The 27,532-nt window shown below is 47.2% G+C and overlaps 1 protein-coding gene across 1 annotated transcript in view; it reads right to left on the bottom strand.

The window, feature by feature from the left end:
- Positions 1-309: 309 nt before the first annotated feature.
- Positions 310-27,532, bottom strand: part of stk32a (serine/threonine kinase 32A) — a 60,035-nt gene continuing 32,812 nt past the window's right edge. The window contains exons 8-13 of the mRNA XM_079487502.1: positions 25,967-26,070; positions 11,794-11,910; positions 11,566-11,691; positions 11,138-11,266; positions 1,941-2,005; positions 310-1,355 (exon numbers count right to left, since the gene is read on the bottom strand). Coding sequence (XP_079343628.1) covers positions 1,238-1,355; positions 1,941-2,005; positions 11,138-11,266; positions 11,566-11,691; positions 11,794-11,910; positions 25,967-26,070 — 659 coding nt within the window. The 3' untranslated portion in view covers positions 310-1,237. The remainder of the gene's footprint in view (positions 1,356-1,940; positions 2,006-11,137; positions 11,267-11,565; positions 11,692-11,793; positions 11,911-25,966; positions 26,071-27,532) is intronic.

The raw sequence follows: 27,532 nt of genomic DNA, 5'->3' as shown, positions 1-27,532 counted from the left end.
CTACTAACTATACACTATTTATATAAATGTATACTAGGACACGTCTAATGTTATGGCCGTTTTGGGCTTTTTAAAGTAAACCATTTATTTGCAGTGTAGACAGCTAGCCGAGAAGCCAAAGTATATAACTTAATGATTAGAGTTAAATGACATATATTTCGGAGGCACATTATTGAGTTTATGTGGATGTCAACCTTTTTCTTCATTGAAACAGAACACGTTCATGTATAAGAAGTGAAAGAAATTTGACAGAAGTTGAAATGTTTGTCTGAAGAAGATTCTTCTTGTGTCTATAGTAAAAAGCTTTTTGTCTGTCTGTACGTAATACGTACACTATGATTTATTAAACACGTGTTATTTACACACACACACACAGACCTACAGTACATGTTACTGTTTTAGTGTATTATTATAATGTGACCACTAGGAGGAGATATTGCCCTTCGGCGGCGATGGATCTCACTCAGAATGCACCGTCACTGTGGATGGTCAAAAAAACAAGTACATCAAAACAGTTCTATTATAGATGAACACGTTTAACAGTGTAAAGATTTATTATCTGTACAAACTTTAATCACACCTCACAGATCCAGAATGAGCTGACTGATGCTCTCAGAGAAATAAACGATAGGATTCTGCAGCACTCCAGGCTTGTTATAATGCACATACATGACATGATGAGATGTGCGTTCTCTTCTTCTGTATGTTTTTATCATATAGAGAGAGACTGTGAGTCTGATAACACACTGAATCAGACATACAGCATGCCTTCAACGCATTCAAGAACTCAGATCAAGGCACACATTTAAACCAGCAGCTCCATGATCATGATGAGAATGATGATGATGAGAATGATGATGATGATGATGAGAATGATGATGATGAGAATGATGATGAAGGTGAGCATGATCATGATGAGAATGATGATGATGATAATGATGATGAAGGTGAGCATGATCATGATGATGATGATGAGAATATTGATGATGCTTATTTGTTGTATTTTGTTGATGTTTTGGATGTTTTCTTGATGTCAGTGACTGTAAATTCTGATGTTTGTTTGATCTGTATCAGTGTCAGTTTGCTTTGTTTGTCACACTGAGACATGCACTGGTCTTCAGGCTCCTGAGTTTCTCCTCGCATGAACATTCTCTCTTCAGAATGGATTTAGTCATGCATGTTCCAGTGTTCATGAAAACTTTATAAAACTGTGATGGTGTGTTCTTGCAGACAAATGTTATCCTGATAAACACAGTGATTTTGTATCATTGTTGTTCTGTCCATCTACAATGGCTTTGTGTGACACTCTGACAATATTGTTGATCGTCTCTGTGCCTGCTTTGGTTTTCCTCGACCTTAAACAGACGAGACAAATAAAAACATTTAAACATTTTAGACTTATCAGAAGATGACATTAGCAAACAGTACCAGGAGACTCATGCAGTGGAGTTCTTCATTTATAGAATATTTGTGACCCAGTCTGTGTAAAACCAGGCTTAATTATATTTTCACAGAACGTTCTTTACATTATGTAGCATTTCTTTATGTAGAAAACAGTAAATCTAGCTAGATTTTCACAGGCTGGTTCCAATTTATCAAATCGGGTGAATAATGTTGACTAAATTCAACAGATTTCAAGAGATCTTAATAACGTAAACACAAAATATAAGACTTCTAATTGTTTCTTTGCACATACTGATTTGCAAGCTATTAGTGCATGAGAGGTATTAAATCTTTCTCACAGAAATTTACAATTTTGCTGTAAACATACAGATAAACATTGTGATTCCATACTTCGATACTTAAGCACATACAATTATACTTTTTACACAAAATAGTGCCACCACAATATGACACTAATTCTACATAATTATTTTAATATTGTAAAGGTTTTCTTCTCTATATAACTTATCCTTTAGAAACTATTTGGGTGTTCTTACTTTTCTCTATTGAAGACAATAAAGTCTCTCTGGACAGTCTCTAGGCGCTGTTGGATGTGCCCATTCTGGAAAAAAATTAAAAACAATGATTTGTACACATTTCAAATACTTCAGAGTAAAGTAACTGTCTTTTGGACCTAGATGTAGACCACATACTGCAAGACCTTCTTAAGTTTATGCTCAATAGGGAAACTCAGAGATGGCGTATTTTTGTATGCAAACCCCTGAAGCGAGATAGCATCTTAGGACTTCAGGTTCGGACGCTCCAAAGTCTATGGGTTTATTGAATGCGTTTTGGTCAATCGCCCGAAATAAGGTGTGTGGTTAACAAAACCTCTAAATATTTTCAAATGTATTCTATGACGTAAAACACACCAGTTATTGTCATGATTCTGCCTCTCCTTGTCTTGTGGTAGGATCATGTCATACCAATGTGTTATGTGAGGTGAAAGGGCATTGTTTTGGTTTGTCACGCCATGCTCTCTCTCCGGTGTCGCGTCCTTTAGCCCCGTCCCCTTATTTCCCTGTTAGTGGCGCATTAGTGTTTAGTCTTGTCACCGTCCCTGGTCCATCTTTCCCTTAGTATATCATTCCTGTCACCTGCTGCCACTCTCCCTGTGTCATCAGTCCTCGTTAGTGTTTCCCTTTATCTAGCCCCAGTTTCCCTCTGTCCCTTGTCGGTTCATTGTTCGTTACTACTCACCGTGTTGGATTACCCCGGTCCTGTAGCCAAATTTGTGGGTTGTAGTTGGTTATTATTCTAAGGACCTTGTTTGTTTTGTCCCAATTGTGGGAAGTTTTCAGTTACATCTTTGTCTTGTTTTTGTTCATGTTTTCCCAGTTGAGGGTTTTTTGTTTAAATAAAGTCTTGTCATTTATCTCGCGTCTGTCTGCGCTGGGGTTGTGTCCTAAACCGTGACAGTTATAACCAGCTTGTGATTTTTTTTAGCCTTTATTGTGTCTTTAAAACTGTGGTTGCTATCAAGTTGCTAAAAGCGTCATCGCACATATAAAGCTCACAAATAAGGCAACATGTGAACAGACCTGTAAAAACATAGACAATGAGTAATTACTTACCAGGAAACACGTTTTAAATAAAGTTTGAAAGAGTTGTCGGAGGCTTGGTGGTGACATTGATATCGAGCGACCTTAAGTGTAGTCTGTTTATAGCATCATGTTAGCTTTTTAAGTCTGGTGATTGTATTTCGGCTTCAAAACGAACAAATGTTGTTAATTTGTAAATATCTTGATAGACAATACCTGTAAACATCATAAACCCTTTTAAATAACCGAGCTTATTGTTTGTGATCTTCCAAAAGTCAATGGGAAAACGTCTCGGTTACGTATGTAACCTCTGTTCCCTGATGGAGGGAACAAGACGTTGTGTCGAAGCCGACAGATGGGGTTCGCCCTTGAGAACCAATCATCTCTGACTATTTTGAAAAGGCCAATGAAATTGGCGAATGAAATTTGCATGCCGGGCTCCGCCCCCGGATATCCGGGTATAAAAGCCGGCGTGCTCATTCATTCACCTTTTGTGCTGAGCAGCCTGAGAGCATCTCGTGACTGCTGCAGCGGACGGCTATTGTCGTGGCATGAAGGACACAACGTCTTGTTCCCTCCATCAGGGAACAGAGGTTACATACGTAACCGAGACGTTCCCTTTCTGTCGGTCTCTCGACGTTGTGTCGAAGCCGACAGATGGGGTTCCTATTGAAAACGCCACGGCACTAGCCGCGTCACAATCTCCAGCGAAGCGACGTTGACCGGCCTAGGCGAGTCAGACGTAAGCGCTCTCGCAAAATTGTAACCTTTCAGTGGGCAGGCAGGGGCTCCCAGAGCTTTTGGCAAAGATGAGTAGCCCCTGCCCTCGGCCACCACAGACGGAGGCCTTGTTCTCTTAACGAGAAGCCATCCGGTACTGTAGGCTACTGGGTAAGCGTTGTTCCCTCAATGTGGACGTGCGCTTACGGAGACCACTTCCCACCCTAGGGGGGAATACAGTGGAGACACCAACATGGTCTCACCAAATAGGGGAGAACTCATGGGAGGTATGTGCGGAATGCCGCAAGGTGGATGTCCACCTGGGGGAGGTCATTGGTTGCCACACGGGGAACCATCTCATGACGACATCTCAGACGGAACCACCCTAGTGGGGGGTTACTACGTGTGGGGCACTAGGTCCGGTTAGAGCTATATGTAATAACTCAGCTTGATACCCGGCCATAGGCGGCAGGGCTGCTCCGCCGAGCCCGCCGCCCTGAGTGCTTATTGATGGATGGACGGACTGCCTATTCTTCACCCTTGGGGAAAGAAGGGAGGCAGCCCATAGCGCACTGATCCACCTAAGAAGGGGAATGGCGCTATGCGCAGGCGTACGCCCCACGACTGCTGGTCTCACCTGTTGGCAAGACTCGAGCTGCCGACTCCCCACGGAGGTTTGCAAGCCTCTGCGAGGTATTGCGTAGCCCAACCCGCAACTCTACAGATGTCTGCCAGAGAGGCGCACTGAGCCGATGCCCACGAGGAGGCCACACCCCGAGCGGAGTGTACCGTCACTCAAATGGGCACGGGCTAGGATCGGCACGCCGTAGTGACGGCGTGTGCGATCCAGCGCGACAACTCTCCTCGGAGACAGCACTCCCGTTGCTGACCTCCATAACAGACAAGAGCTGCTCAGGGCCTTGAAGCCCTCCGTGTGGTTCAAGTAGAGGCGCAATGCGCTTACCGGACACCCCACGTACAGGTTGGGTCTTTCTCCCGGTGTGGGAGCGCCTGCAAGTTCACCACCTAGTTCCCAAAGGGGGCGGCGGAACTTTGGGCACGTAAGTCGGCCGGGGTCTCAGGATCACGTGAGAGTCACCGGGCCTGAATTTTGGCAATCAGTGGACACGGAATGCTTGCAGGTGCCTCACCCTCTGGATGGACTCGAGCCCCAGCAGGAGAGCCAACCCCCCTCGCAGAACGAGGAAGGGGGCTCTCCGCAGGGCCCGAAAAAAGGGGTCCCCAGAGGGTACGGGGCGCGGACGAGGCCTTAGCCCCTCGCGCCCTAGAGGAACCTAATAATCAGGTCATGCCGCCCCAGAGGCTCACCAGCAACTGGTACGTGATAACCGCGACAGCGGGTACCCACGCTCCAATGTGGAAGGGGAGATTACTCCCCAGCCTCTCCTGCAATAGGACAGCACGTTCCTGAGCGAGCAATTCCGCGGGTCTTCTCCTCGAGAAGAGCACCAGGACGAGAAGGGGCGCCACTTAAAAGGCATCCAGCCTTGTGGGCATGGCCCTTGCCTGAGTGACAGTCTCCACCACTGTGGGGGGTAGATCATCCAGGAACTCCTCGTCCCATCCAGGAGCCAGACCCAGAGGTCCGGCTCGAATGCCACAACGTGTCCATCCTCTGCGAGTAGGCCCTTCGCCAGGGGATTTGGCCAGGGGGAGTTGTAGTCAGGAGTATTAGCTCCGAGAACCAAGTGTAGTTGGGCCCGTAAGGCGCAACTAGCAGCACTTGATACTCTCTTCCCAGACCTTGCACAGGACCTGCGCAATGAAGCTCACTGGGGGGAAGCGTAGTTCCGCTTGTCCCGCGACCAGCTGCACGCTAGGGCCTCCGTGTCGAGGGGGGAGCCTCGACCAGGGAGTGCCCAGCGACACTGGGTGGTGTTCAGGGAGGCAACAGGTCCACCTGTGCCCGCCCAAACCACACCCACGCCGGCCGCAGTGGTGGAGTCGTCACTTCCCATGAGGTGTCAACTGACGAGAGAGCGCTTGGCTGTCTGGTTCAGGACACCCGGTGGGCGTGTGACCTGCAGGGGCTTTGCCACCTGCTGTCTCCACGAGGGGCGGAGTCGTCACTTCCCACGAGGCGTCAACTGACAAGAGAGCGCTTGGCTGTCTGGTTCAGGACACCCGGTGGGCATGTGACCTGCAGGGGCTTTGCCACCTGCTGTCTCCTCGGGAGGAGGCGTTTGGGCGAGTTGCGATGACTGCAGCGAGAGAATGCCACCCTGAGGTTTAGTACGCTACGCCGGTCGTGCTGTCAGGGCCAGTATGCTGGCTCTGCACGAGAGGCCGGAGCCTCATCAGTGCAAGCAGGACAGCTAGCAACTTGAAGGCAGTGATCTGCCAACGCAGGCGGGGCCCGTCCAGCGACCCGACACTGCGCGCCCGTTGCACACCGCTCCTGCACCCCGTAGGGAGGCGTCTGTCGTTACCACGACCGGCCTCAAGACCTGCACGGGGTTAGGATGCGACGGCAGCAGGCGTAATGACGATACGCCTACTGCCAGTGCGCCACGCTCTCCAGGGAACTCATCTCTGTAGTCAGTGCTGTCGCGGTCCCATGTGCGTCAACCCGAGGGGGACAGGCCACCCCCGAGGACACCATGCCCAGGAGCCTCTGAAACTGATTTCAGGGGACCGCTGGCTGCTGCCTGAAAGTTCAAGCAGCTCAGCACTGACTGTGCGTGAAACTGTACATGAGAGTATGCGGTCAGTTGTCATGAACCACTCCTGGCGTCTGACAGACACCAGGACGCGCTTCTGCGCCCCTGAACGGCATCCTTGCAAGGTGCTGCTCAAGGTATGCAGCGACCCCTGGTTTTGGGGATGATGAAGTGCGGCTGTAGAAGCCACTGGACATCTCGGCCGAGGGGACAGTTCGATTGCCTTCGCCAGAGGGGTGGCAGCCCCGGCCTGGAGCACGGGAACATCCCTGCCTCTGCTGAGGTAAGAGGATGCCCGAAGTCCTGCGGAGGTCTGGCGAACTGGATCGAATGCCGAGACGGACCACACTCCCAGCCACCGTGACGGTTTGAAATGCTAACCAAGCACCCAGGGACCTCACAGGGGGGGGCTGCGATCTGCTTCATCAACCCGCGGGGGTTGGTTCAATGACTAGCAGTGCTGGTCCCCCCGGGGGGAACGGCTCCGCTAAATCACCTGCCAGGCGATGGCGCAGCTCGACGCACCGTCAAAGCGAGAGTGCTGAGGGCTGCTTTATACTAGCCATTGCGTGCCGCCACGACGCAACGTCGAGTTGCCGAACACCATCTTTCAGAGGGTGAGAGCGGCTGCAAGTGGGACCCAGAGAGAGACCTCTCCTTGTGAGAAGGCGGGCACTAGGCCCCCGAAGGGGCCCAGAAGGTGTTTGGGACGCGGCAGGGACCGCCCCAGTTCGACCATCCAGCAACCAAGGCTGGGTCGGGCCCGATGGTTCAATCTCTCTAGGTGGTCCTTCTCTCGACGTCTTCCTCCGGGGGGCCACCTGCGGGGGCACCAGAACCGGAGTCGACGCTGGAGAAGGCCAGGGCTGCTGGGGGCAGACCACGTGCGAGACCTCGACGGCCGGGTCACAGCAGGCCGGTCTGTTTCTACACTGTCAAAAGGCTGCTGGAGCAGTCCTTGACAGCGCCACCAATCAGCCGACCTTGCGAGAGGGGAGTCGGGAAAGTGGCCTTTCTCGACATCGCCCACCTGCGCAAGATTGAGTCAGAGGGGTCTTTCCGGGCCACTGATGTGGACATCGTCCGACCCAGCCTGCGCTGCCACCGCGGTCCCCAGCGGGCCAGTCGGCGGCGGCACTACTTGGGTCGGTCTTACCCCGTGGGGCTCTCTTTAGCGCCCTGGCCTGCAGGATGGCCATGGCAAAAGAGTGGAGGCAGCTTGGTCCACGGCACTGCCAGCCTCAACACCAGAGATGTCGAGACCTTACATGCCCTGGACGGTGAGTCTAGGCCAAGCTCCCCAGGTGGCCGTCGTCTGCGGATACCCGCGACTGAGCAAACGAGTCCAAAGCAAACGAGGTGGTGGCTTGCTCTTGACAGAACATAGCCACCGTGACGCAACGTCTGAATAGCCATCCGCACGCAGTGACGCAACGTCTGAATAGCCATCCGCGCGCAGTGACGCACCGTCTGACTAGCCATCCGCACGCAGTGACGCAACGTCTGAATAGCCATCCGCGCGCAGTGCGGGCAGGACGAATCCACGAGGCTGCCACAGTGGTCGGACCCCCGAACACTTGCGGCAACCACCGTGTCCGTCCCCGTCCTCGATGAGTGTACTGCACCCAAGAGATCAGCGGGAAATGCCACGCTGAGGAAATTGCTCTTTTAGAAAAATACCTCAGGAACTGCCAGGACGCCCAGGGGAATCTCCGCTGCACCGCGTCGTAGAATTCAGCAATTCGAAGAATGTCATCAGATGCGAAGGCTCCGAAGAACAAAAGGTGAATGAATGAGCACGCCGGCTCCCCTTTTATACCCGGATATCCGGGGGCGGAGCCCGGCATGCAAATTTCATTCGCCAATTTCATTGGCCTTTTCAAAATAGTCAGAGATGATTGGTTCTCAAGGGCGAACCCCATCTGTCGGCTTCGACACAACGTCGAGAGACCGACAGAAAGGGAACTCTGACTTTCGGTCGAGGGAACCACTGCAGCGCTAACTTCCGGGTTAGCCTTCAATAATACATCATCTCTGCGGGTCCCTATTCCATTGTGACTCCAGGGGTCTGTACCATGATGGTAGTTGAACAAACTCTGGGTTACAGGATTGGTTTTGAGTCGACAAAACCAAATCGATGCAATCAGGCTTTATTGGTACCAAAACGCAGCTCATGAACTTTCTCTGTCAACTCAGGCTTTGATCCTTAAGTTATGATTACTCCACGCACGTGTGCACATAAATGAGTGACATCGGCACTGAATGAACAATCGCGTTCAATATGGATAGAGCGAGAGCGATATATTTTTCCACGCAGGAGCAAGAGAATATAGAAGTGTTTTTCAAGCACACAGTAAAACTGTATCTACTGCCAAAGCAAGAGAACAATCTTGGAGTAAGATTGCTGATTGCGTTAATGCGTAAGTTAAACAATTAATGTAAAATTATATAGGCCATATTAAACATTTATTACATGCTAAAGTCAAAATATGTGTATTCGTGTCGATACATGCATACATACATGCATGATGCATACATAAATACATAGTCTACATACATACGTATATATGTAAAATGTGAATGTATAGGCTAAGCTATTACATCCTAAGAAAGATTGATATTCATTGATTTGGCAGCAGATCAAGACAAAATATAAAAATATAATTCAAAGTGGTGAGTATTTACCACAACCTTTTATTATTTTTGCGAACATTTAATCACAAACACTTGTTTGCAGCAAACAGAAAAAAGTGTGAAATATGCTTTTTATTTTAAGAAAGTCAGAGAAATAAAAAAGAGCGTGAAAGGTTAAATTTGTTCATGTGATGTCACCCTATCAATATATCTTACCGGCAATTTTATAAAAGCCCTCTTTTATGGACATGGTGGATAAATGTCCAGGGAACACAATGAAGCTATTTATGTACCCCTGCAGAGCGAGGATCACCTTACAAATGGTTGGACAGACCGTGTTTTTCCCTAGATTCTCTGCATCACCGACCACATACAAGTATGTACCACTTGCAAAAAAACAGGTTATCCATGCAGCGTTAGATACCAGGCGACGAACACTGATTAAAGCCGAGCTACTTTCATGGTGGCTCAAACTTAACGGAAACATAGCTGGCTAGCCACCTAAAACAGCTTCATGGTACAGGCCCCAGAAGTACAGAGTTACCAAGACAACTAACTTATCTAAACTCAGTTAGAGACATTCAACATCAAGTTCTCACTTCAGGTTATATAGATTATACATTTCTCCAAAATTATGTTCTGCACACTTGAGTTGGCCGCTTAAGGCTTGGACGGGGTATTCCAGTCCATTTCAAAACTTTCTGACACAGGAGTTCATCTGGGAGAGGTTCAGCAGAGGGGATGTGGATCACTTCAACTCAGTTAAGGAGGATTTTCAGGTTGTTGTTGTGTGAATTCTGAAGAGCATTGTGAACAGTGAAAAGCCACTGCCAGTCAAACATCAGGCTGTCAAAATCCTTTAATAACACATACACGAGGTGTGTGTGCTCAATACTTTGAGTCTTTTTAGATGTCAGCAGGTGTGGGGAGTATAGTGCTTATGTAACCGGTTCTCCTTGCCCCGCTCCAAGCGTGCCTCTACACTGCACAGCTCTTCACTAGCTGGCCTGCATTACACTCACCCCCCTAAACCTCACTCCCATCTGGCACGGCACCAATGTAGCCAATTCTATGCCCTCGAACCGGGTCGGTCCGGCATTGGAGTCGGGTGGTCTAACAAGCAAGCTAAAGACCACGGCCTCTAGCATCTACTATTGTATCCCGCTGACATCCTGTTTAAATATTTCCGCTTTGATATGTTTGTTACCTTCAAAAAACTACTTAAAACACACCTCTTCGGCGAATACATGACAGACAAATGAGAAAAAAAACGTACACTAACCCTCTTCTCTCAACAGGAAGTGGTCTAGCTTTTTTTTAAACTAGTATCTTTGTATTAGCACCTATTGTACTATTGCTCTTAGTATGACATATCGCTTATTGCTCCCCGAACTCTTTGTAAGTCGCTTTATATAAAAGCGTCTGCAAAATGACCAAATGTAAATGTATATTCTACTGCAGTAAAGCTGGTGGCAGAATGTAGAACATGTAACTCAAACAGCATTTACGCTTAGTTAATCGTAAATTGTTGTTATATGCTTAGGACAGTGTAACATTACTGCAGAGCAATCATGGGTAAGGTGCCTTGCTCAAGGGCACTTCAGTCATGACATACTGGCACTGAGATTCAAACCGGCAACCTTCTGATCACAAGCCCAACGCTCTAACCAATAGGATACAGCTAAAATAAACTTCAGAGGGATAGGAATGCTGAGGAGGATTCAGGACACATTTAAGACTCTTTAAGTTATCTTAAGTTTTCTTCACGTTCAGAGGCTGTAGCAGCTGAGCCTCAGGCATATAAGACTGATCTCCACTTCGTCAGAAAATGTGCATGTACAACACTAACACTAAATCTCTTTGAGTTTATAGCCATTCAACACCACACATTTACACAGAACGATTCATTCATTTATGTCTTTACAGCACATTTACACACCCACATGGATTATTTCCTTCATCTATATATGATTCATAATCACATCCATTATATATTTACAGAAATGCTTTGCTGACATGTAAATCTGTCAAAGTAAGGAAACTGACTGATGTTCTGCTTTGATATTTGACTTACAGTAAGTGTCCAAGCACTGTTTCAATGATGATCAGACATGTTACCTGAGGAGATCCATCAGAGCCGTTCTCTCTCGTCTTTCTCGCCAATCTCTTCTTTTTCTTATGTAATGGTTTGGATTCCAGGATCATCTCCTCCAGCTCAAACGTGGGGTCACAGTTCAGTCTCCGTCTCTGAAATCACACAAACACACATTTACATATACAGTCTGTATGTCCACATATCAGTATTTAGTGGTGTTCACACCATGTCCTTAATTGGAGATCCACACATCAACTTCAAACATTTATTTTGTCAACCATAAAGTGTAACAACACAAATGTTGCTGCATTATCCTCCACTCTACAGGTCACTTGCTTTGTGTCCAAATTCACTTATGAAGCTTTTGTTGCTCGACTTATCTATGATAGAATATCTATATCCAAGTAATCCACATGTGGAACACGTGTGTTTGTGTGCTTTATTAACATACATCAGGGAGGAAGCCGGGTGGGATTTGTTTGTTAAGCACAGCGTCCCAGTTGACTTCAGACAAATTTTCCATATCCTGAAGCTCTGACAGGCTGGAAATCCTCTGCTGAGCATCTACACACAACAGCTAACACCAACAGAAACCCTTTCATCTCTAAATCATTACTACACATATTCATGCATCAATGAATGAAATATAACTACAGTGCAATGGTGGGGTTATTGTTACCTTTCTTAAGAGAGATTTCATCCCCGGAGACCAGGCCACAGGGTAACATGGCTGACTCTTTTGGAAGGTTTGCAGGATTTCATTGGCTGGCGTATTAGCACGCATGATGTACGGTCTCTAGAGAGAAAATACAAGGATGAAAACAGCCAAACTGCTGTTGTGAAATATGCTGAGAGGGATATCATGTCTCGAATTCTAACCGTTTCAGTTTAAAAGTAAATGAGCATTGTAAGAGCATTGCGCTAACAACGCAAGGTTGTGGGTTTGATACCAAGGGATTGCAGATACCTATGCTAAATGTATAGGATAATGCAATGTAAGTGGCTTTGGATAAAAGCGTCTGCTAAATACCTCAATGTAAATGTAAGTGTGGGTGACAGGAAGTGGCTGTTTCCAGTGACACCTAACCTTTCCACGGAACCCTTTACCTGTCCACAGCACCCTTCCCACAGAACCCCTCACCTGTCCACAGCACCCTTCCCACAGAACCCCTCACCTGTCCACAGAACACATCACCTGTCCACAGAACCATTCAGAACACCTCAACTGTCCACAGAACACATCACCTGTCCACAGAACCCTTCAGAACCCTTCATCTGTCCACAGAACACCTCACCTGGCCACAAAACCCTTCAGAACACCTCACCTGTCCAAAGAACACTTCAGAACATCTCAACTGTCCACAGAACCGTTACCTGCCCACATAACCACTCATCTGTCCACAGAACCCTTCAGAACACCTCATCTGTCCACAGAACCCTTCAGAACACCTCACCTGTCCACAGAACCCTTCAGAACACCTCATCTGTCCAAAGAACACTTCAGAACACCTCACCTGTCCACAGAACTGTTACCGGCCCACATAACCCCTCATCTGTCCACAGAACACCTCACTTGTCCACAGAACCTTTCAGAACACCTCACCTGTCCACAGACCCCTTCAGAACACCTTACCTGTCCACAGAACACTTCAAAACACCTCACCTGTCCACAGAACCCTTCAGTACACCTCACCTGCCCACAGAACCCTTCACCTACACACAGAACCCCTCAACTGTCCACAGAACACCTCACCTGTCCACAAAACCCCTCATCTGTGCACAGAACCCTTCAGAACACCTCACCTGTCCACAGAACCCCTCACCTGTCCACAAAACTGTTACCGGCCCACATAACCCCTCATCTGTCCACAGAACACCTCACCTGTCTACAGAACCCTTCAGAACACCTCACTTGTCGACAGAACCTTGCAGAACACCTCACCTGTCCAAAGAACACTTCAGAACACCTCACCTGTCCACAGAACACTTCAGAACACCTCACCTGTCCACAGAACACTTCAGAACACCTCACCTGTCCACAGAACCCTTCAGAACACCTCACCTGTCCACAGAACCCTTCAGAACACCTCACCTGTCCACAGAACCCTTCAGAACACCTCACCTGTCCACAGAACCCTTCAGAACACCTCACCTGTCCACAGAACCCTTCAGAACACCTTACCTGTCCACAGAACCCTTCAGTACACCTCACCTGCCCACAGAACCCTTCACCTACACACAGAACCCCTCAACTGTCCACAGAACACCTCACCTGTCCTCAAAACCCCTCATCTGTGCACAGAACCCTTCAGAACACCTCACCTATCCACAGAACCCCTCAACTGTCCACAGAACTGTTACCAGCCCACATAACCCCTCATCTGTCCACAGAACACCTCACCTATCTACAGAACCCTTCAGAACACCTCACCTGTCCACAGAACCTTTCACTGTGTGTTCACACCGAGCGCGAATGAGGCGTCAAGCGCGAGTGATTTACATGTTAAGTCAATGCAAAGACGCGGATGAGGCGGCGCGAATGACGCGAATGGCGCGAATGACGCGAATGGCGCGAGTTGAAAAATCTGAACTTTGGCGAAAATTCGCGCCGCGTTAACCAATCAGGCGCCTGCTTGAGTAGTGACGTAGACGACGTAGCGAGCAGAGGCAGAAATACAAAATGGAGGACAAGCTCATCTCAGTGTGTGGACACCCGGAGCTATATGATACGTGTTCATAAAAATAGGAATAACAAGGATCTTGCTTGGAAGAAAGTGAGTGAGGAGGTCGGAGAATCCGGTAAATTGTAAAAACATTTTCGTGAAGCGAATTTCACTCGCGAATGACGCGAATAGCGCGAATGACGCGTTTTTCACGCGCGAATAGCGCGAATGACGCGAATGAAGCGAGTAAACACAAAATGTTCAAGCTTCAAACTACTCGCGAATAGCGCGTTTTTGACGCCTCATTCGCGCTCTATGTGAACACACAGTCAGAACACCTCACCTCTCCACAGAACCCTTCAGTACACCTCACCTGCCCACAGAACGCTTCACCTACACACAGAACCTCTCAACTGTGCACAGAATCCTTCAGAACAACTCACTTGTCCACAGAACCCTTCACCTTTTCACAGAACCCCTCAACTGTCCACAGAACCCTTACCTGCACACATAACCCCTCATCTGTCCACAGAACCCCTTACCTGGAGAAGCAACTTAGCAGCAGAAGCGTACAGAATTGTGTAAGTGTAATTAAATCGTGTCTTCTTGAGTTTTTAGTACTGTGTTAAACTGAGAGATCGCTTTGTATTTACTTCAGCTCTGTCACGTTGTGAAACCGCATGTAGTATCGTTCCTTCATTCGTTCTCGGGCTAGTTTAATTGGTTTGCTTTGTCACAGCCCTCGCATCACAGGAAGAGGTGGAGGCACCGGTCTACTTATCCCCAAAGACTGGAAATTCAATCAGCTAACACCCTTGTGTGACAACAGCTCCTTCGAGTTTCATGCTGTTACTATCACTCACCCTGTTAAAAGTCATTTTGTAGTTATATATTGTCCCCCAGGTCAGCTTGGACATTTCTTGGAGGAGCTGGATGTGCTTCTTTCATCCTTCCCTGAGGATGGTACTCCTCTGGTGGTACTAGGTGACTTCAACATCCACATTGGAAAGCCACAGGCTGCTGACTTCATCAACCTGACCGCATAATTTCTCCTCGAGCAGGTTTCCACATCAGCAACCCACAAGTTGATCTTGACAAGGTACTGCTCCACTCATCACTCTCAGGTCACCCCGCTGCACATGTCTGATCACTTTTTCGTCACCCTCGACCTCAACCTCACTGCTCCGGACCTCGCAGATGTCTTACCAATGGTCACTTTCTGGCGCAACCTGCACTCCCTCCCTCCCTCCTATTTTTCCTCTGCTGTCTTCTCTGCACTCCCCCCCTCTGATGAGCTCTCTCTTTTGAATACAGACACTGCCACAGACACTCTGTGTTCCACGCTTTCATCCTGCTTGGACAACCTATGCCCTCTTGCATCTGGACCAGCCCGTGCATCCCCAATCTCTTCTCTCTACTCTCTCTGTAGATGTCACCTCCGCAAAAACAGATTACTACCACTCGAAGGATCTGCAACTCTCCGGACTCTCGCACGCTCTTCAAAACCTTCTCTGCTCTCTTCTGTCCGCCTGCTCCCACACCTTCATCAGAGTAAGCAGCCAGTTTTCTACGCCACCACCTGTCGAACCCGCCCACGTGTCAGACGTGTGTGCTCCTCGCATTTTCTCCTCTGTCTGAAGCTGATGTTTCCAAGGTCATAGGTTCCAACCACCCTACCACCTGCCCAGTGGATCCCATCCTCACCCATTTCCTCCAGGCCATCTCTCCAACAGTTGTGCCTGCTCTGACCCACATCATCAACTCTGGGACATTTCCCAAAGCGTTCAAAGAGGCCCGCATCACTCCGCTTCTGAAGAAACCCACCCTCGACCCTACACTGCTAGAAAACTACAGCCCTGTTTCCCTTCTTCCCTTTATTGCCAAAGCCCTGGAGCGAGTTGTGTTCAACCAGCTCTCCTCCTTTCTCATGCGAAACAACCTCCTGGATAGCAATCAGTCTGGTTTCAAGACCGGTCATTCCGCAGAGACTGCACTGCTCTCAGTCACCGAAGCCCTGAGACTGGCAAAAGCATCATCCATGTCATCTGTGCTCATCCTACTGGATCTGTCTGCTGCTTTTGACACTGTGAATCATCACATCCTCCTGGCTTCTCTCAGTGCTATGGGTGTCTCTGGAATGGCGTTGAAATGGTTTGAGTCCTACCTCTCGGGTAGGTCATTCAGAGTATCCTGGAGAGATGAGGTCTCCGCGTCCCAATAGCTCAACACGGGGGTGCCACAGGACTCAGTGCTTGGACCGCTTCTCCATTTATATGACATCCCTCGGCTCGGTCATTCAGAAGCATGGCTTCTCCTATCACTGCTATGCTGACGACACACAACTCTACTTGTCATTTCAACCGGACGATCCGACGGTCTCTGCTCGCATCTCGGCATGCCTGAGTGACATCTCGCTTTGGATGAAGGGTCATCACCTGCAGATAAACCTTGCAAAAACGGAACTGCTTGTGATCCCGGCCAACCCAAAGATTCACCACAACCTTACCATTCAACTAGGCTCATCAACGATTACACCGCCCAGCACAGCCAGAAACCTGGGGGTAGTAATAGATGATCGGCTTAGCCTCACAAGTCATGTTGCCAGCACCACCCGGTCCTGTAGCTTCATCCTCTACAACATTAGGAAAATTAGACCTTTCCTATCGGAGCACTCTACGCAAGTCCTAGTCCAGGCTCTTGTCTTGTCCAAACTGGATTATTGTAATGCGCTTCTGGCTGGACTTCCTGCTTGCACAATCAAACCTCTCCAGATGATCCAGAATGCGGCGGCAAGAGTGGTCTTCAATGAACCGAAGAGAGTGCATGAAACTCCGCTCTTCATCAGGCACCCCACCTGCCCACAGAAACCTTCAGAACACCTCACCTGTCCACAGAACCCTTCACCTTTTCACAGAACCCCTAAACTGTCCACTGAACCCTTACCTGCCCACATAACCCCTCACCTGTCCACAGAACCGTTCAAACACCTCACCTGTCCACAGAACCCTTCACCTTTTCACAGAACCCTTCACCTGCCCACATAACCCATCATCTGTTCACAGTACACCTCAACTGTACACAGAACATTTCAGAACACCTCACCTGTCCACAGAACACTTCAGAACATCTCACCTGTCCACATTACCCTTCAGAACACCTCACCTGTCCACATAACTGTCCCTTCAGAACATCTCACCTGCCCACAGAACCCTTTACCTACACATAGAATCCCTAAACTGTCCACATAACCCTTACCTGCCCTCATAACCCGTCACTTGTCCACAGAACCCTTCAGAACACTTAACCTGTCCACAGAACCCTTCACCTAAACACAGAACCCTTCACCTGCCCACATAACCCTTCATCTGTCCACAGGACACCTCACCTGTCCACAGTACACCTCAACTGTACACAGAACCCTTCACCTGCCCACATAACCCCTCATCTGTCCACAATACACCTCAACTGTACACCTCAACTGTAAACACTGATATACTCTTAATTTGTTAGCAAAATGTAGAAATGAGGCTGACATGAACATGTCTGGTATTGCAATATATATAACACAAATAATACTAGTGTGATTCATAAAGAGAACAGGGCTCACACCTTAAGACGCCACTGCGTCAATGGTTCCAGCGTTTACTTTTACTTTGCTTATCATATGATACACAATTAGCAAATGCTCTGGCAATTTTAGTCTGGGTGGGAATTTTCTTCTTGCTCATCTCGGGTCTGTTCGTCCAGAACAGTTGTGCATTTACATTGTACACCCGACAGGAGCTTTTGGATATCAGTTTACGCATGTCCGGAAGTTGCATCAGCAACATTCAACTCGTCCCTGAGAGGTGGATTGTGCATTTACGTCAACAAAACTTGGTGCACGAACTCTGTTATTGTCGGGAGACACTGCTCGGCTAACCTTGAGTTTCTCATGGTTAAATGTAGACCGTTTTATCTGCCACAGGAATTCACTTCCACCATTATAACGGCAGCTTATATTCCACCGGATGCTGATGCCAAGCTTGCTATGAAAGAACTTCATGCAGCCATCAGTAAACAACAGACTGCTCACCCGGAGGCTGCCTTTATTGTTACGGGAGATTTTAATCACTCAAACTTAAAGACAGTGCTCCCTAAATTTCATCAGCATGTTTCCTGCCACACAAGAGGAAACAACACTTTGGATCATGTCTACACAAACATGGCTGAAGCCTACGCCGCGACCCCCCACCCCCCCCCCCCCCCCCCCCCCCCCACCTGGGTCAATCTGATCACCTTTCTTTGTTCCTCACCCCCAAGTACATTAATCTCATTAATCGTGTGAAGCCATCAGTGAAGACAATCAAGGTGTGGCCTGCGGGGGCAGACTTTACACTCCAGGAAAGGTTTCTACACACAGACTGGAGTCTGTTTGCTTCTCAGGCCACCAGTGGCTCACACACGGACATCAACAGTTACACCTCCTCTGTATTGGACTACATAAATTCTACCATTGATAGTGTCACAACCCAGAAGCAGATCACCACGTACCCTAATCAGAAGCCATGGATGAACAAGGAAGTGCGACTCCAGTTGAAAGCACGTAACACTGCCTTCCAATCGGATGATGCACAGGCCTATAGTACTTCTAGGGCAAATCTGAAGAGGGGCATCAAAAAGGCCAAGCACTGCTATAAGCTGAAGCTAGAGGAGCATTTTTCCAATTCTGACCCTCGACGCATGTGGCAGGGCATCCAGGCCATCAGTGATTACAAACCCAAACACTCCAACCGAATTCTGCTTAACTATTGATGGATCTTCCATAAAACTCTCATCTTCAGCTAAGAATCTTGGCTTTATATTCGATAGTACTCTGTCATTTGAGAACCAGGTCGCCAACACCTGTAAAATTGTGTTTTTAAAATTGTGTGCTGTCACCATCAGATGCAGAGAAGCTTATACATGCCTTTATGACATCAAGACTAGATTACTGTAATGCACTATTAGGTGGTTGCAAATGCGGCAGCTCGAGTTCTTACACGTACAAAAAAGTATGAGCATATTAGCCCGGTTCTGTCAACCTTGCACTGGTTACCTATAAAGCATCGCATAAACTTAAAAATCTTGCTTATTACCTATAAAGCCTTGCATGGTTTAGCTCCTCACTACTTGAGAGAACTTCTAACGTATTATAGTCCATCACGTGCACTACGCTCTCAGGTGTCAGGTCAGTTGGTAATACCTAGAATTTCAAAATCAAGTGCAGGCGGCAGATCCTTTTCCTATCTAGCGCCTGAACTTTGGAACAGTCTTCCCTGCACTGTCCGGGAGGCAGACACACTCTGTCAGTTTAAATCTAGACTAAAGACGCATTGTTTAAATCTTGCATACACTAGACTATCATAATATATATATTTCAAAGATCTAGGCTGCACTAGTTAGATCAACCGGAACCAGGGACACTTCCAATAACAACTGATGCATTTGTTGCATCAAAGAGTGCAGAACAGTACTCTACTCTCAGCCAGTCTTGTCTCATTGTTCCACGCTTACCAGAGCGGGCAGGACGCAGTCCAAGGTTACCTGAGCGGGCAGGATGCAGTCCAAGGTTACCTGAGCGGGCAGGATGCAGTCCAATGTTACCGGAGCGGGCAGGACGCAGTCCAAGGTTACCGGAGCGGGCAGGGCGCAATCCATTCCCAGACCTGACAAAAGCTGGACGAAGGACGTGGCGACTCTACAAAACTTCAGTCGCTATTAGATTATTAATGATAATTTTAAATCTAACTTTTTTTATTTTGCCTTGTTGTGGAAGCACTGTCGAGCTTGTGCAGAGGCAGCAGTTTTTGCCAGAGGGGAACTGGAATCCCCTGGTTAGGCCTGGTTTCCCTCTGAGGTTTTTTTCTCCTCCAATTGCGTTGGGTATCTTGGGTTCCTCGCCACCGTTTGCATACTGTTTTGCACTGTTTGCCTGGCCGGGGGGGCTGCTAGAATTTGTTAGTCTTTTTTAATTAACACTGCACATAGGAATTTATTGTGTGTCTGATATTTGACCTGTGTTTTGACTTCCATAACCTTTTATGTTTTACTTATAGTCAATGTCTTCTTGTACAGCTGCTTTGTAACAATGAAAATTGTAAAAAGCGCTATACAAATAAAGCTGACTTTACTTGACTTGACTCCACCCCCATAGCCACAGATGCCGTCTTCCTGAACGAGCTTAATGAATTTTATGCTCGCTTTGAGAGAGACAATAAGGAAACAGCTACCAAGCTCACACCCTCTGCTGACCACCCAATCATCACACTTAACTCCACTGATGTTCACAATGCACTAAGTCGGATCAACGCGCGCAAGGCTGCTGGCCCAGATGGCATCCCTGGTCGCGTACTCCGGGCATGTTCAGAGCAGCTCGCTGGAGTCTTCACGGACATCTTCAACCTGTCCCTCGCCCAAGCAGTGGTTCCAGCATGTTTTAAATCCACCTCCATTGTGCCCATCCCAAAACATTCTAACCCGACGTGCCTGAACGACTACCGCCCTGTAGCACTCACACCCATTGTCATGAAGTGCTTTGAGCGGCTGGTCCTGGCACACCTAAAGGACTCTCTACCTCCATTGTGACCAAGATGGCGGCGCGTGTACATCGCGAGGCTCAGCGTCTCTCCAGTTTTAGCTTTTATATAGTGTATTTCTTGCTCATCTCGGGTCTGTTCGTCCAGAACAGTTGTGCATTTACATCGTACACCCGGCAGGAGCTTTTGGATATCAGTTTACGCATGTCCGGAAGTTGCATCAGCAACATTCAACTCGTCCCTGAGATCGTCAGAACATCCGATAATACGCACCTCACACGGCCGGGCGGAAGTGCTCGTCGGCGGCGTCGAGATCGTAAACAAAGGCGGGGGAAGCGCGGAGGGCTAAGAGCTAGGCTAAAGCTAACACCACACCGGCTCTCTTTACCCAGCATTTTCCTTGCTAATGTTCGATCATTAGTGAACAAAATGGACGAGATTAGACTCCGCATCATCAACAGTAAAAGACTTTTGAACTGCAATGTCATAATCTTCACGGAAACATGGCTACACAGCGGTATACCGGACAACGCTATTGAGTTAGCGGGCTACAACACAAACCAGGCGGATAGAACGGCAGAGGAATCCGGTAAGACAAGAGGAGGTGGATTGTGCATCTACATCAACAAAACTTGGTGCACGAACTCTGTTATTGTCGGGAGACACTGCTCGGCTAACCTTGAGTTTCTCATGGTTAAATGTAGACCGTTTTATCTGCCACGGGAATTCACTTCCACCATTATAACGGCAGCTTATATTCCACCGGATGCTGATGCCAAGCTTGCTATGAAAGAACTTCATGCAGCCATCAGTAAACAACAGACTGCTCACCCGGAGGCTGCATTTATTGTTGCGGGAGATTTTAATCACTCAAACTTAAAGACAGTGCTCCCTAAATTTCATCAGCATGTTTCCTGCCACACAAGAGGAAACAAAACTTTGGACCATGTCTACACAAACATGGCTAAAGCTTACACCGCGACCCCCCTCCCCCACCTGGGTCAATCTGATCACCTTTCTTTGTTCCTCACCCCCAAGTACATTAACCTCATTAATCGTGTGAAGCCATCAGTGAAGATCATCAAGGTGTGGCCTGCGGGGGCAGACTTTACACTCCAGGAAAGGTTTCAACACACAGACTGGAGTCTGTTTGCTTCTCAGGCCACCAGTGGCTCTCACACGGACATCAACAGCTACACCTTTTCTGTATTGGACTACATAAATTCCACCATTGATAGTGTCACAACCCAGAAGCAGATCACCACGTACCCTAATCAGAAGCCATGGATGAACAAGGAAGTGCACCTCCTGTTAAAAGCACGTAACACTGCCTTCCGATCGGAAGATGCACAGGCCTATAGTACTTCGAGGGCAAATCTGAAGAGGGGCATCAAAAAGGCCAAGCACTGCTACAAGTTGAAGCTAGAGGAGCATTTTTCCAATTCTGACCCTCGACGCATGTGGCAGGGCATCCAGGCCATCAGTGATTACAAACCTAACCACTCCACCCCCATAGCCACAGATGCCGTCTTCCTGAACGAGCTTGATGACTTTTATGCTCGCTTTGAGAGAGACAACAAGGAAACAGCTACCAAGCTCACACCCTCTGCTGACCACCCAATCATCAAACTTAACTCCACTGATGTTCACAATGCACTAAGTCGGATCAACGCGCGCAAGGCTGCTGGCCCAGATGGCATCCCTGGTCGCGTACTCCGGGCATGTTCAGAGCAGCTCGCTGGGGTCTTCACGGACATCTTCAACCTGTCCCTCGCCCAAGCAGTGGTTCCAGCATGTTTTAAATCCACCTCCATTGTGCCCATCCCCAAAAATTCAAACCCGACGTGCCTGAACGACTACCGCCCGGTAGCACTCACACCAATTGTTATGAAGTGCTTTGAGCGGCTGGTCCTGGCACACCTAAAGGACTCTCTACCACCCACACTGGACCCATACCAATTTGCCTATCGAAACAATAGGAGCACAGATGATGCAGTGTCCATGGCGCTGCACTCCGTGCTCACACATCTGGACAATAAGGACACTTATGCCCGTATGCTGTTCGTAGACTTCAGTTCAGCTTTCAATACCGTCATCCCTTCCAAGCTAATCGTCAAACTTGGAAACCCAGGCATCAACAACCCTACCTGCAATTGGATTATGGACTTCCTGACGAACAGGCCCCAGCTTGTTAGGTTAGGCCCCATCTGCTCCACCACCACCACCACCCTCAACACTGGTGTACCACAGGGCTGCGTACTGAGCCCCTTTCTCTACTCCCTTTTCACACTCGACTGCAGGCCTGTGAACGGATCTAACTCCTTCATCAAGTTTGCAGACGATACAACAGTGATTGGTCTCATCAGCAACAACGATGAGACTGCATACAGGGAGGAGGTCCGGCACCTGGCCATATGGTGCTCAGACAACAACCTGCTCCTTAACACCTCCTAGACAAAGGAGATCATCGTGGACTTCAGGAAGGCGAAAGGAGACACACACGACCCCATCCACATTAATGGAATGGCTGTTGAACGTGTTTCCAGTTTTAAGTTCCTGGGGACTCACATTTCGGAGGACCTGTCCTGGACCACCAACACCTCATGCCTGGTCAAGAAGGCTCACCAGCGTCTATTCTTTCTGAGGACACTGAAGAAGAACCAACTGTCTTCAACTATCCTGGTGAACTTCTATCGCTGCACGATAGAGAGCATCCTGACCAACTGTGTCACAGTCTGGTATGGGAACTGTTCTGTTGCTGAGCGCAAGGCACTGCAGCGGGTGGTGAAAACAGCCCAGCGCATCACAGGGACTACACTTTCTGCAATTGAGGACATCCAGAAGAAACGCTGTCTGCGTCGAGCTCGCAGCATTCTCAAGGACTCCTCTCACCCCGCTCCATAGACTGTTTACTCTCCTGCCTTCTGGTAGGCGCTTCCGGTGCCTCCGGACAAGAACCAGCAGACTAAAAAACAGCTTTTTTCCCAGAGCTGTTTCATTATTGAACTCTGCCCCTCACTGATTCCAGTACCTCTCATACCCTTAACTCCAATGCTGCTACAACATTGTTTACATTGCACTACAGGGCTGCATGCATGACTGAACTGTACACACCAGTACTTCATGTTATCTGCTCTACTGGACTGTTTACACACGCACAGCATCATTTGCACTCTATACTGCTCACTTGCACACCAGGAATATTTAACTGAATGCTCATTTGCACTAATGGACCACTTCCATAACTGCACTAACCTATCTACTGCACTGTAATTCTATTAACTGCATCTAGTCATCTACTGCACTGTAACTTCAATAACTGCATTAACTAATCAACTGCACTGTAACCTTATTAACTGCATCTACTCATCAATTGCACTGTAACTTCAATAACTGCATTAACTAACCAACTGTACGGTAACTCTATTAACTGCATCTACTCATCAATTGCATTAACACACCTATTGCACTGCAATAACTTTAATAACCAATGTCAATAATCTATGCATACCTAAGTCACTTGCACTATTTTAGTCTAAATTACTATCTGTTCATATCCACCTGTACATTAATGTTCATAGTACATAGTCATCTGTATATATTGTTCATAGTATATACCTTCTGTCATATTTTCATAGAACACACCTACTGCTAAATATTTTTATAATCCATGCCCACTGTATTATATTCTAAATATTGTATTCTGTATTTATTCTAACTGTATATCCTGCACTTGCTAACTGCACTTCTGGTTAGACCTAAACTACATTTCGTTACACTGTACTTGTATATGTGTAATGACAATAAAGTTGAATCTAATCTAATCTAATCTAATCTACCACCCACACTGGACCCATACCAATTTGCCTATCGCAACAATAGGAGCACAGATGATGCAGTGTCCATGGCGCTGCACTCCGTGCTCACACATCTGGACAATAAGGACACTTATGCCCGTATGCTGTTCGTAGACTTCAGTTCAGCTTTCAATACCGTCATCCCTTCCAAGCTAATCATCAAACTTGGAAACCTAGGCATCAACAACCCTACCTGCAACTGGATTATGGACTTCCTGACGAACAGGCCTCAGCTTGTTAGGCCCCATCTGCTCCACCACCACCACCTTCAACACTAGTGTACCACAGGGCTGCGTACTGAGCCCCTTTCTCTACTCCCTTTTCACACTCGACTGCAGGCCTGTGAACGGATCTAACTCCTTCATCAAGTTTGCAGACGATACAACGGTGATTGGTCTCATCAGCAACAACGATGAGACTGCATACAGGGAGGAGGTCCGGCACCTGGCCACATGGTGCTCAGACAACAACCTGCTCCTTAACACCTCCAAGACAAAGGTGATCATCGTGGACTTCAGGAAGGCGAAAGGAGGCACACACGACCCCGTCCACATTAATGGGATGGCTGTTGAACGTGTTTCCAGTTTTAAGTTCCTGGGGACTCATATTTCGGAGGATCTGTCTTGGACCACCAACACCTCATGCCTGGTCAAGACGGCTCACCAGCATCTCTTCTTTCTGAGGACACTGAAGAAAAACCAACTGTATGATAGAGAGCATCCTGACCAACTGTATCACAGTCTGGTACGGGAACTGTTCTGTTGCTGAGCGCAAGGCATTGCAGCGGGTGGTGAAAACAGCCCAGCGCATCACAGGGACTACACTTTCTGCCATTGAGGACATCCAGAAGAAACGCTATCTGCGTCGAGCTCGCAGCATTCTCAAGGACTCCTCTCACCCCGCTCATAGACTGTTTACTCTCCTGCCTTCCGGTAGGCGCTTCCGGTGCCTCCGGACAAGAACCAGCAGACTAAGAAACAGCTTTTTTCCCAGAGCTGTTTCATTATTGAACTCTGCCCCCCACTGATTCCACTACCTCTCTTACCTTTAACTCCAATGCTGCTATAACATCGTTTACATTGCACTACAGGGCTGCATGCATGACTGAACTGTACACACCAGTACTTCATGTATCTGCTCTACCGGACTGTTTACACACGCACAGCATCATTTGCACTCTGTACTGCTCACTTGCACACCAGGAATATTTAACTGAATGCTCATTTGCACTAATGGACCACTTCCATAACTGCATCTACTCATCTACTGCACTGTAACTTCAATAACTGCATTAACTAATCTACTGCACTGTAACTCTATTAACTGCATCTACTCATCCATTGCACTGTAACTTCTATAACTGCATTAACTCATCTTCTGGACTGCAACCTAATAACTGCATTAACTCGTATACTGCACTGTAACTTCAACAACTGCATTAACTCACCTATTGCATTGCAACTTTAATAGCCGTATGTCAATAATTTATGCACACTTAAGTCACTTGCACTATTTTAGTCTAAATTATTATCTGTTCATATCCACATGTACATTATTGTTCATAGTATATAGCCATCTGTATATATTGTTCATAGTACATACTCACTGTATTATATTTTGTCAATATTGTATCCTGTATTTATTCTAACTGTATATCCTGCACTTGCTAATTGCACTTCTGGTTAGACCTAAACTACATTTCGTTACACTGTACTTGTATATGTGTAATGACAATAAAGTTGAATCTAATCTAACCTACCCACAGAACCCCTCACCTGTCCTCGGAGCAGCTCATATGCCGTTATTCCTAAGGACCACCAGTCCACTGCGAATGAGTAACCTGGATGTGTTCCCTCAATCGACTGAAACAGTTCTGGGGCTGAAATGGTTGTAAACAAAATATAGTTATTCACATTGTGCATGCGCATATGAAGTATTGTTGTTATTGGTTTATCACTTGTCGCACTGCTAATAATACACAAAAAGCATTTTTCACATAACAACAATGTAGTTGATTTAAACTACCATGATACATTTCTATGAAACTATGATATACCATAGTACTTCTCTGTCTGTGTATTTACATTTCTGCCAGAAAGACTCTAGAAGCTAGAATGCGTGACATAAACATTTATTAGACACGGATTGACTTAGGGTACAGCTATGGTAATATATAGTTCTTTGGTGTAGGCCCAGTCCATAACACGCATCTGAAGTGTTGCAAAATCCTGCATTTCCTGCCTGATGATGAAGGCAGGGGCGTAGGCGACCACCAAAAATAGTAGAAAGGGCTTTGCCGTTGGATCGGGGCCTACCACCAAAATTTTCAAGACATTTCTACCCACCGGTTGAAGTTTCTTGCAGTTCCTGAATAACAAGTTTTAGAAAGATTGTTAGTAAGAACATCGCTCATAAAGTCCACCGAGCCTTGAGTGAAGCTTGTCATATCGTCATACTCTAGTGGACCTTCATTGTGTGGCCTCGATAGGCCGCAACGTTGAGACGGAGTTCTCGATAGGCCGTGACATTGAGACAGAGGCCTCGATAGGCTGTGACATTGAGACAGAGGCCTCGATAGGCTGTGACATTGAGACAGAGGCCTTGCCATCGAGACAGAGGCTTTGATAGGCCATGAAATGGAGACTGAATAATTAGGTAAGAAATGAATGTTGGAGAAGTAAGACCTTGTGTAGGATCGATTTGTTTTGATTCTTAAGTGAATTCCCCTGGGCGCATGAAACCATAGAAAGCTGTTTAGAATAAGGCTTCTAGCAGGGTGTTGATGGCCATTGCGTACAGATATGATTAATTTGTGTAATATGGCTAAGGTGATTGGCAGGCATTTATCTGGTTGTTTGCTAGAAGATTTAGCTAGGCCTTTGAGTAGCAGGTGCACGGTTGGGGCAGTGAAAAGACAAATAATGAGGATTGAAGTACCTGGCGTAAAATTTAATGCCTGCCAGAAATCTGCGAATTGAAGTGATTTATAAATTGCGATGCTGATAATTACATTTACATTTACATTTAGTCATTAAGCACATGCTTTTATCCAAAGCGACTTACAGATGAGGAAACATTGGAAGCAATTATAACAACATAGGCCACATAATAGTCCATTAAAGCCTAGCACAGTATAAAAAGCTAAGAATAGTGAGGTTAGTAAGATTTTTTTTATTATAAAGAAGGAAAGGGAAGAGAATTAGGAAAAATCAATCAGCGACGTGTTGACGGAAGACCTTGAATGGCAAGGTTGTGGTGAATCTTTGGGTTGGCTGGGATCACAAGCAGTTCCGTTTTTGCAAGGTTTAACAGCAGGTGATGATCCTTCATTCAAAGCGAGA

This window comes from Barbatula barbatula, assembly GCF_947034865.1.
Source record: "Barbatula barbatula genome assembly, chromosome: 22".
Lineage (NCBI taxonomy): Eukaryota > Metazoa > Chordata > Actinopteri > Cypriniformes > Nemacheilidae > Barbatula > Barbatula barbatula.
Note: the sequence above shows the minus strand (reverse complement) of the source record. Positions and strands in the feature narration are given on the sequence as shown.